General features: G+C 44.4%; 1 protein-coding gene across 10 annotated transcripts in view; it reads right to left on the bottom strand.

The window, feature by feature from the left end:
• The window catches only part of FMNL2 (formin like 2), a 328,925-nt gene extending 318,595 nt beyond the window's left edge, over positions 1–10,330 (bottom strand). For 9 of the 10 annotated variants that reach the window (XR_004370380.2, XM_032755713.2, XM_032755711.2 and 6 more), the window contains exon 1: positions 9,784–10,327. Coding sequence is in view for 9 of the 10 variants with exons in the window: in XM_032755713.2 (XP_032611604.1) it covers positions 9,784–9,900 (117 nt within the window). In the remaining variant the exon portion in view is untranslated. Of the gene's footprint in view, positions 1–9,783 lie in introns of all 10 variants that reach the window. The other variant, XM_032755709.2, reaches the window with a different exon arrangement.
• Positions 10,331–12,079: the final 1,749 nt, after the last annotated feature.

A 12,079-nucleotide genomic window follows, 5' to 3' on the forward strand; every position in this document is an offset into this window, starting at 1 on the left:
CATTTTAGGTTCTCTAGCTTTCACAAATAAGACATTTAGCAGTACTGAACTCACTGGGCAAAACTGAGTGTTGCCATGGTGCAAATCTGATCATGACATATCCAACTTCTCCTGCTATTAGTTATCATAATGCTTGCTTCTATGCCAATAAAAAAAAAGAATGTTATTCCTTTTTGATTCAATTTATTCGATGAGGGCAGATGAGACTATTTTCAATCTTTCTGCCACTGTAAAATTGTCATCTTCTTTACCTTCCCCACCAAAATTATTATTATCCTTTACTATTCCCATTTAAATCCATACCTTCTCTTGCCCTGTTCCCTATTATTAGAAAGTTTTATCTAGTCATAAATCAACTACCTACAGTTCCTTATAAGATTAATATTTCTAAATCAAAATGAAACAATAATTGCTACTATCCTCTCAGTTCCAGAAAACCAGATATGCTGTCCTCAAACCCCAAACCACAAATGCTAAAAATTATGAATAAGTGGAATGTCTATTTGCTTACGTTATAATGAATAAAGAAATAACTAGAGTCTTGCACTGAGAACAATCAGCTCATTCTTGACCTAGCATCCTATTTATCTTTCTATTCTCAAGGCTAATTGCTTATATAAGCATGCCAATTTGCCTTGATTATAGGATTCTTAATAAATGAATGTTGTTTACATTTCACAAGTGTATTTGAATTTCACTACAGGAAGCCAAGCTCATCAAGTCTTTGTAAGTGGTAAAACCAGAGATCAAAGCAAAAGGCCTGCATTGAACCAACAAACAATTAGGCTGCAGAATGGAGGCCTAAGCAAAAATGCAATTGATTTATTGATTGTTCTACTCCAGAAGTATACTTCTGGGTCATTGCTTAATCTTACACCATATGTATAGAATTTTCTCACAATTTTTCATTATGATAATTTGGTGGTCATTTCTTAGTTAAATAAAGTCTCTCTACCATTCAACAGGATTTATCCTTTTCTTCTATGTTTTTTCATCTTGTTGCTTTTACTTGAATCAAATATCTTTCATTTTTTTAACTCTTCTCAACCTTCTCAATTTTGCCTAATCTCTCCAAAATTTTAACTTCTTAAACAATCCCTTTTCTATTACACTCATTATCTTGTTTTCTGCTGGTTTTAACTCATAGGCAAATTGGCTTGGTCTTTGGGGTAGGAAGAAAAAGGGGAAAAACATCTAGCACAGTGGCTGTCAACCTTGGCTGCACATTCAAACCTTCTAGGGAGCTTTTAAAAATCCTGATGCCCAGGTCACACTCCAGACAAATTTATCAGAATTTCTGGGAGTGGAACCCAGGCATTTGTGGGTTTTTGTTTTTGTTTTTGTTTTAGAGATAGTCTTGCTCTGTTGCCCATACTAGAGTGCAGTGGCATGATCACAGCTCACTGCAATCTCAAACTTCTGGGCTCAAGCAATCCTCCTGCCTCAGCCTCCCAGGTAAGCTGTGACTACAGGCATGCACCACCACACCTGGCTAATTTTCATTAGTAGTAGAGATGAGGTCTCGCTATGTTGCTCCACGCTGGTCTAGGACTCCTGGCCTCAAGTGATCCTCCTGTCTTGGCCTCCCAAAGTGCTGGGATTACAGGCGTGAGCCACTGTACCTGGCCCACTTGTACTTTCTGAGGATCCCCAAGTGATGTCAATGCACAACCAAGTTTGAGAACCACTACTTTAACTTACCAATACCCTTATTCTAGCTTAAATAAGGTGTTCTGCCAAACTTCCACAGAGAGAAAAAAAAAAACAAGGAAAGGAAGTCAGGTTCCTGAGCAAACCCTCAATCAAGGCAGGTCTTGAGACTAGTGAGATGTGTTATTTAAAAGCACCATCAGTCACACGTTAGTGTCCCAGCACCAGGCACATGGTCAAAAATGTGAACTATTTAAGCCGGGTGTGGTGGCTTATGCCTGTAATCCCAGCACTTTGAGATGCCAAGACTGGTGGATCACTTGAGGTCAGGAGTTCAAGACCAGCCTGGCCAACATGGTGAAACCTCGTCTCTACTAAAAGTACAGAAACTAGCTGAGTGTGGTGGTGCATGCCTGTAATCCCAGCTACTCAGGAGGCTGAGGCAAGAGGATCGGTTGAACCCGGGAGGCAGAGGTTGCAGTGAGCTGAGATCACGCCACTGTACGCCAGCCCAGATGATAGAAAGAGAATCCATCTCAAAACAAAAAAATATGAACTATTTGATATTTGACATCATTCCCAAAACCAAGCCATGGGCATCTTCTATGCACAGAAGTTGGTCAAGTGAGATTACTTCTGGGGATAGCAGGGTCTAAACACCTCAAGGCTTTCAGCTTCTATGGCAATGGTTACAGGGGCTTACAAATGTATCAGAACTTCTGCAAAGAAAAAAGTAGACTAAGGTTACATGTGAAATAAGAGTCACCAAAGTCAATTACAGGCTAAACAAGAACACTGAAGATCATGGAATCACAGAAACTATATGAAGTTTGTCCTAGAAACTATACAAGACTAGAAATCATAGAGACTTTGTGATAACTGCCTACCAGTGAACACTGATGGTCATGTTTTTCTGTTTTTTCAGAAAGTGAAAAGAAAGTACATTTTTATCTGTCAACATCGAATACCATCATACCTGGTAAATAGGGCTGAGGGTTGCCCAATTTCAGAATTCCAAGCCCGTCTGGTCCACATCTGCGGGCCTTGGTTGAGATCACAGTTCAAGAGAGGCAGCTCTCCAACCTAACAGCTCTTCCCTTAGACACTGCTTCCAAATTATATCCTATCAGTTGGAAACTGCATAGTCCTTGGCATTTATGTTGAAAGACAGGTTTCTGGAAAGGAGGAAGGGGTCACTGGGGAGGAGGGAGGAAGATCACCCTGCAGTATGAACAGATGGAATTCTAAAGGGAAGACAAGCAATGAGCTATCTCTGTCCCCAGTGTTCAAGTAGGTGAGAACTAACAAGGTACATGAAGCCTCTCTAAGGAACCATGACTCCAAAGCCTAGGGACACACTTCTTGTTATCTGCAGGGATGGGGTGGCACTCCATAAAGAGCTGCTCTACAAGATGAGATCTGCCAAGCAACCGTATAGCTTGTAACTCACATTCTCTCCTAAGCTCCTCTAGGCTGTTCCTTCTTTTATAATGATTCAATGCTTTGTTCCTAAAGGATTCCAGTTACAGCGTCCTCTTGCAAAGGAGGGGCAATCATCCATAATCAGTGCTTCTTGTATTAGCTACTTTTTTGACATCTATTACTTCCTTAAACCTGAGGGCTGGAGAGCCCACTTTACCTTGTCTCTATTCCCCGAGCTCGAAATATGAAAAAGAAGAGCACTGTTCATTAAGACCAAATCCTTTAGGCAACAGTTCTCATAAAGTCAAATGAATTTCCAGAACAAACATCAGCCCATACGTATCTTTTTCTTCTTTGAGCCCAGGAAGGACCTACCAGGAGATCTTTCCCCACTCTCAGGTGCTATAATTCTATGTCTACAACCTGCAAGTGGCAGACTCACCTCAAAGAGGGTAACTTTCAAGCCAATAATGTACTTCCTATCTTCTTGGGCTGGAAAGGGCCTTCCAGTCACCACTGTTTGTCACACAGATTATCTGAATAACTTTAATGGAGAACTCACCATCCATTTTCGACAACTCTACAGGTTAGAATATTTTTCCCTACGCTCATATGACTTTCAGTCACTGACCCTGGGGAATTCTACCCTTTAGACCACACAGAATACCCCTACACACATTTCCACCTGAAAGCTCTTCAAAAGCCAACGTCAACTAATGAATCACAATGTAGTATGTTCTGGAAATTCTATGTTTTCAAGTGGTATGATTTCCATCATCTCACGACTATATTAACAATTGTGCCAAATTTTATTCCCATTCACAAAGGAGGAAAACCAAGGGCCAGAGGAAAGAGTTTCACTTGTCCAAGTTGGTGCGCAAATATGATTCTATAAACTAGGTCTCCTGCCTCCCAGGCCAATGCTAAATGACAGGCCACAAGCCAAAGTACTTCTTATCACATGGATTTAAGGCCACACATACCATCTCTCCCCAAATTTCATCACTTTACACTGTTGCCAGTCTCTTCCTGGAGCCAAACATTTGCATTTGATCAACTTCTATCCTAGATACCCCAATATATTGTCACAGTTTTTACTGGTATTATTAGGAGGAAAGAATGCATCCTGATAATGATACAGCCCTAACCATATATTCCCACTTTGGAGAATAAAACAGCTCAGGGAGTTACTGCCTAGGGTGAAACTGTAATGGTTCAAAGTGCCAACACTCCACCACTCCTCTTCCACACTCTCTTCCCCTCACAACAGGAGAAAGAATGTGAGAAAACAAATCAGCAGCATCTGATGGCCTCACTACACTCCCACCCACCCATCTGCTCAACAGACTTTATGGCAAGTGCTTTCCTTGGAAGTGGCTGAAAGGGAGCAACACCTTGCAGTGGGAAATAAACTTAAATGTTAAAACTTGACCTTCCGGCCGGGCACAGTGGTTCAGACCTGTAATCCCAGCACTTTGGGAGGCTGAGGCAGGTGGATCACGAGGTCAGGAGTTCAAGACCAGCCTGGCCAAGATGCTGAAACCCCATCTCTACTAAAAATACAAAAATTAGCCGGGCATGGTGGCACACACCTGTAATCCCAGCTACTCGGGAGGCTGAGGCAGGAGAATCACTTGAACCCGGGTAGCAGAGGTTGCAGTGAGCCGAGACTGCACCACTGCACTCCAGCCTGGGCGACAGAGCAAGACTCCATCTCAAAAAGAAAAACAAGCAAAAAAAAAACAACAACTTGACTTTCCTTTCCTTTTCACAGGTTTCACATTTGGAGTATATGTGTTGCATTGACAGGTTGCCTATTCCTTCTGATTTGGAGAACAAACTTTTCAACCAAGGTATTTCAAATCTGCCTTGAAAAGAAAAACTGAAGAGTACCTTTTTGGACCAGATCAATTTTTAACTCCATGCTTGAAAATAGAAGAGCACAGTGAAGATGCCAAAAGGCTTGACATCTAAAGAGAAGAAACTTCAAATGCACCTCACTTCAGTCACTTCTGAAGAATTTCTGCCAACTTTATCCAGTCTGAAATTTGCACTAACCAGACAGGAATTTTTTACTGCTCGTCGCAGGCCCTTTTTTTCTTCCCAGTTCTAAGCCTAAGGAAGCATAATATAAAGGAAAGGCCAGGGGGAGTAGGGAACAGATCCAAATCTCTGCTGAAAGACCAGATTGGTTATTTAATAACTGTATAATTTTAGGCAACTTAGATATCTTTTTCTTTTTTGAGACATGGTCTCACTTTGTCACCCAGGCTGGAATGCAATGGTACGAACACGGCTCACTTCAGCCTCGACCTCCAGGACTCAAATGATCCTCCCACCTCAGCCTCTTGTGTAGCTGGGACTACAGGTGCAAGCCACCACACCTGACTAATCTTTTTTTTTCTTTTTTCACAGAGACAGGATCTCACCATGTTGCCCACGCTGGTCTCGAATTCCTGGGCTCAAGCGATCCTCTCACCTCAGCCTCCCAAAGTGCTAGGATTATAGGGGTGAGCCACTATGCCCAGCCCAAATAATCATTATTTATGCATCTATAATGTTGCTGATAGCGTTAGTTACTGTGAGCATTAAATGAGAACATGTAAAAGGCCTACTCATAGTAGATACTCAGAAAATGTTCCCACTCCTTCCTAAAACAAAATGACCACATTCAATCTCAGGACAAGCAGAAAAAAAAAATGAGAAGGAAATGGACTCAAATTAATCAGATACCAAAGCAGTTCCTGATACCAAATATAAGACAATACTGCCCTAAACCATTACTTCCTAATAATTTTAAATCTGTTTGCAGTGCTGCCTGACACCTGATATTGCATAAGATACAGCAGCTAAGACACAGACTTAAAATTGTCCTTTCCTCTGAAACTCAACAAAAGAATTTTTAGGATAGCTCTTCAACAAAGGCATCCAAGGGTGTGCCTTTTAAGTTGTAAACATTGACTGCAAGCCAAAAATGAGTGAATAATATTATGGAGTGTCTAATGTAGAAACAGGTATTCTCGGACAAAAACCATCAGTTGTTCATCACATCCACCAAGAACCACCTTCTTATCATCATCTTTAAAAATAAAGGACATGGGAGTATTTGTGGGTGTGTGTACGTAACCCAGGGGTGTCCAATCTTTTGGCTTCCCTGGGCCACACTGGAAGAAGAATTGTCTTGGGCCACACATAAAATACACTAACACTAACGATAGCCAATGAGCTTAAAAAAAAAAATCATGAAATAAATCTCATAATGTTTTAAGAAAGTTTATGAATTTGCGTTGGGCCCATGAGGCCCACAGGCAGTGTCTGACAAGCTTGATGTAACCCCCAAAATTAGACAATGGTTAATAAATACAATGGAGGGCCACATGGCTATTACAGATGTGAAGAACCCCCCAAAAACACAGGCTATTACCTATGAAATATATACATCCTTACATCCTAAAAGAACAAAGATTGAAGTACATGGCTGACTTTATAATTTATGAAACACTTCCATATAAATTATACATAGGTTAGAGTATAACAGAAACATTGCACATACACACACACAAAGGCATATGCATATATATATTACATATATATCACATATATATATCACATATATATATATTACATATATATATCATGTATATATATATATATCTCACCTTCCAGCTCTACCTGAAAGGTCAGTACAGGGAAGCAAATGGTTAAATGTATACACTAAGACAGTAATCTTTTCCCTTAAATATAAGTTTTATAACTATTACTATAATGATACTGAAGATACCTATCCTTGGGAGGATTAAACTCCTAAGACTGGGATCCAATTTTTGCTAGTCACTAACTCCATTTTTTTCTATTAAAAAGATTACTTTTCAAAGTTCACCCCTCTACTCTTAATTCATTAGTCTTTTATTCTCTCATTTCCATTCATACCCACTAATTTTTTATATTCACACAATTTAACCCATATAAACTGATGGGGAGGGAGGGGATAGTCATTGAATAGGTTTGTTCTCTCTTAAGGCTTTCCTAACAAGAAATAAAATGGACTTTTGTCATTTTAATTTTTATTTACTTCTCCCTGAGGCCTTAAATATTCTAGAGCTGGAGGTTGGGAGGAACTGTTTTCCTAACTTGAAACAGTCTGTTAATTATTGATGTAAGCCATACTTACAATGAGGTGCTTGGACACTTTTCTGTACAGTATTACTATCTGGTTTTCCTCCCAAAACACCCGTATGATCTTCATTATACAAGAAAGTTGAACTGGTATCAGTAATGCCAACACAATTTCCATTGCTCTCTACATACATACTTAAAAATCTGCCACTTAAAACTTGTCCTTCAAGCTTGATGTCCAGAATTAGATGGTTTGAACTGATTTCTTAAGCAACTCATGAAGAAAAGCAAAGTTGAGATTATCACACGCACAATTCCAGGAAAAAAAAAAAAAAGAGAGAAATCACCAACACTGCACATTTCTGTTGGCCCACGGAGATGATCTGGAAGGTTTCAACTTCTCTCACAGATTGTCAAAGAGCCAAGTGGAGCTGACCTGGGAGAAGGAACGCATCAATGATCCAAATGCGTCCCTACGAAGAGGGTTCCCAAGCGACATGGTCCCCCAAAAGCTTTGTCTCTACTCAAAAAAAGGTCAGCCTGGTATTGTTTTTGTTTCTTGATTGAGAGGCTTAGAATATTGTAAACAATTCTAAAAGGAATTGCACCCAGTAACTGTGACACACAGTAGTGTAAAAGTAGCCACAACAACACTGCCCCAAGAAGCTTGGGATGTACAATCATAATTGTCTAAATACTACATTTGCAACTGCTAGCCTTAACAAGAACACAAATCCACCATGTTAATGATGGGACATTATTTTTCTAAAGATTAATTCACACCATGTGTTATTAATCAGCAGGGTAAATGAAAGCTCAAGCAAAAAAAAAAAATGCTATCCTAGTCAAGCAGAATTTAATTGCATTATTGTTATTATTATGGCTGCTGCACTGGTTTCCCTGTGTCACTGGCTCCTCCACCACAAGTATTCAGAGACACACACACACACATACACACAGCACCACAGCATTGATGGAAAAACAAAAAAGCCAGAGCCAGGAGGTAAGACCCATATGTCTAGAAGGAAGAGGGTTTTGAAGAAAAACGTTTGTCTCTGGAAAAGCAGGTCAAGTATGCACCCAGACCGCCTTGAGAATTATGCCTAGGCCGTTTCATTTGAGTGTCCCATCTTGCACAACGGTGGGAGCAGCTGTGGGAGATCACAGGAGATGCAAAGCAACACAAGCAACCTCATCTATCTCCCCGACGGCCACATCAGAGTTTCCAGGTGGCGGGAGAGAGAGCTCAGTTCTCCCAAAGAGCACACAGCTAACCTGCCATCCAGAACATCATTTCCCATACCAAACCATCCCTTTTTCAAGGCCTGAAGGCAGGCAATTTGAACGTCCTGTCGCTGAGCACACCTCAGAAAACCGATTTTTGATCTAGAACTCGAGTCCTCTGCCAAAGTTGTAAGTTTTCATGAAAACAAAAGAAGAAGAAAAGAAAACCCGCAGGCAGGCACAATCGTTGGCTGCCCGGATCACGAGTTTCCCTTGCTGCCTAGTCTTGTGGAGTTTAGAGGTAACCAACTAGGAAAAGAGAAGTGTCCAAGTGTCAGGAGTACGAATGCGCCCAGTCTCGCCTGTGTGTGTCCCTCCCAACATCCCTTATAAGAGGCTGGGACACTAAAACTGGAAGTCTGGGGGACCAACTGCAGTCCAGATCCTGGATGGGGCAAGCCGCCACACCCTCCGCAGCTCACAGCACAAGCCTCGGCTGGGAGGGGCCCAGACACTGTCCCAGCAGGAAAGGGAGAAAGAGGGGAGTTTTCAGAGTCCTGGATTTGAGGAGCTGGAAAGCTGGGAGAAGCGGAATGCAGGAGGGAGCGGGGGACCTGGCTAGGCGTGCAAGAGGAGGGGAGGGGTCGCCTGTGCAGTCAGGACAGCTCCCAACAAGTCCCCGCAAAACTGCACAGTTTTGTGGTTGAAGTCTAGAGGGAACGCGCTGAGGTTCTCCCCGGCCTGGGTTTCAGATGCCCCTGCTCCTCGCCAAGGGCCGGGGCGCCGCACTGCTGTGGATCTCCCCTTTCCCCTTCGGGGAAGCTCCCCTTGGCCAAGCCGCGACGTCAGCCCTCCAAGTTCGCCTCCGCTCACCGCCCGGCGCGGCGCCCGCGGCCGGCCACACGCGCCCCATCTGCCGGGGACTTCGCAGGTCCCGGGCTGGCCGCCCGAGGGATGGTCCGCAGGGGCTCAGTGTTTTTTGTGTGTGTTTTTTTTTTTTTTTTTTAAAAAGCCTAAGCGGCTCGCCGCCTCCTCCTCCCAAGCCCGCGCCACCTTCTCTTCACGCCCACGCCGCACCTCCCGGGCACACGCGCCGTGAGGTGCCTCTCCAGCCAGACAATGGGTTCGGGGCTGGCTGGGTAGCCGGCCCCGAGCCCCCATCCCCATCCCGGGACCCCGATAGGCTGAGCGCGGGGGACTACCAGGGTGTTGAAAAGGAGTGCTGGGGGGCCACAAAGGGGAAAGTGGGAGCCTCCCCCTCGGGAATGGAGGCTCGCTCCCCGCACGGGGCGAAGGGGAGGGGTGGGGGTCAGCTGCGCCGCCCTGCCGGGGGCCCCGGGTCCCGGCGCCCGACCGCAGCCGCGCACTCACCAGCACGATGGCAAATCGCTCCTCCAGTTCACCTGGCTCGGGCATCGGCAGCTTCAAAGGCACGTTGTGCGCCCTGAAATCGGTCTGCTGCGAATCCATGCTCCCCGCGTTGCCCATGTCGGCGGCGCGCCGGGGCCGGGGGCTGCTCCGGGCCCCTAGCGTGCGCGTCGGAAATCAGAACAGCTCCCGGCGGTCGGCTGCCGCCCGCAGGCGCGACCTGCCCGGCTCCCCGCCCTCCGCCGCGCCCAGGCGGGTGTGCGGCGCGCACCGCTCCCTAGCAGCGCTCCAAGCCGAGCCGCCCCCCGGCCTCCCTCATGCTCTCCGCCGCCCCAGCGCGGCCCCGGCCTCTTTTCCTCGGGAGGGGTAGTCGGGGCGCTGGGCGCCTATGTGCATGGTGTTCTGCTGGCACACCGCCCCCTGCCAGAGATCGCGGCCCCCGGCGCGTGGTCCCTCCTACTCGGCCTTCTGCCGGGCCCGCGGCCGCCGCTGACACTTCCAGCCCTAGCCGGCCACGGCTGCGCCTGCCCGGCTAGCACCTCGAGCAGACAAATGCAGCTCCGCGCTCCCCTACACAATGCCCCCTCTCGTCCGGCCCCCGCCCCCGGCCCGGCTCCGCCCACTCGCCCCGCGGACTGCCGGGACGCGTAGTTTCTGCCCAAAGTGTCCGCGCGCAGAAACCACGCCTGCTCTAGAGCGCCAGGCCGGGTTGGGACCATTTGCAGCAAGGGCGATCCGTAGTCTCCGGAGATAGCATATGTCACTTTTGACCCTCCTAACCCCAACAGTGGAATACCTACATCGTGTATATCATGTTGACACGTGGTAGGCAGGTCTGACCATGACGGAATCGAATCAATGAATGAAGGAATGCATGCCTTCTGATTAAAATTCAGAAAATCGTTGCTGTTTTTAAAAGATTTAGTTCAACAAGGAACTTCGAAAGCACTGGCAAAGTTCTGTTTCATAAACGGGGGGGGTGGGTCCATGGGTGCTTGTTTGTCGTTCTTTCTTCCATATATATGTTCTTTGGTGTGATTGAAATGTTTTATAAACAGATGTATAATTTATGGGTATATATAGTCAGACCCTAGGAGCTCGGTAAGGATTCAATTCAATTAAAAAAAAAAAAACCTGTCAAACACCTATTATGTATGGGATATTGTGTTCCTTGGTGGGAGAAAAAAAAAAAGAGACTTGCCCTGCGCTGGAATACTTGCCAATCTAGTGAAGGAGAAAATTTACACACCCATATTTCATGTGAGATGGATATAACGATAGAGTGTTCTGGGAGGCTTTGGGGTGATCTTTGGCTGCAGCTCTCTTATTCCTTCACAGCAGTCTTGAGTAAGGTGTCTTACAGAAAAGATTGGACTTGACTCTGTCCTCTGGGGTGTATTTCAGACTATAACTACCCATTCTGAAACTTCGGAAATAGAAATAGCCTTATAAGAGACTTTAGCCAACTGCTCATGTGAATGTTAAGGGCATACATCTGGTTGACTTGTGGCTGAACTTCTGCAGTTAGTCCTTTCTTAGTTTAAAGCAGTGTTTCTTAATCCTAGATGTGTATCAGATTCACTTGGGAAGCTTTTTGTTAAAACTACACACACCTTGGGCTCTGCGTATTATCAGAATCTCCCTAAGCTGAAAGCGGAGCCTGGGCCGGTGTACTTTTAACAAGCTCCCAGGTGATTGTGATATGCAGGTAAGGTTGTTATCCTTTTAGTAAATAGCAAGTGTTTCTGGACAAGGTAGTACACCAAGATTCAGTCATCAAGGACATTTCATTCACCTTTACAAACTTCAAGATACTTTAAACATAGTAGACGCCCAAGAACTATTTGTGGAATTGACAAGTGACTTTTTCCAAAAGCATATGACACAAATACACACAAATACATCATGTGTGTTCTATTAAATAAACCACTTCTAGTCTTTAAAGAATGGAGAAAGTATAAATAAATTCAACTTAAAATTCTGAATAACTGTAACCTGTATTTCTAAAGCAGTGTTTATCAAAGTTAATAGCAAATGTGTTACTGATCTGAGAGAAAAGCAGGGAGGTTTAGATATACACACACCCCAAACTAATGAAAATGAGTGAGAAAGAAAGTAGTTCAGACCAGGTGAGACATTTCTGACCCACAAATTTATTTATTTCCTTGTAATCTCTAGACATGTACTTTGGATCTGATTGACTCACAAAATCAGCCCACCCAGAGGGTTGCCCATCTGGATAAAAAAGGCTGGAATTCTTTTCTGCAGTTGAGAAAGCCTTTTTGATTACATTTATGGC

This window comes from Hylobates moloch, unplaced genomic scaffold (assembly GCF_009828535.3).
Source record: "Hylobates moloch isolate HMO894 unplaced genomic scaffold, HMol_V3 SCAFFOLD_1, whole genome shotgun sequence".
Classification (NCBI taxonomy): domain Eukaryota; kingdom Metazoa; phylum Chordata; class Mammalia; order Primates; family Hylobatidae; genus Hylobates; species Hylobates moloch.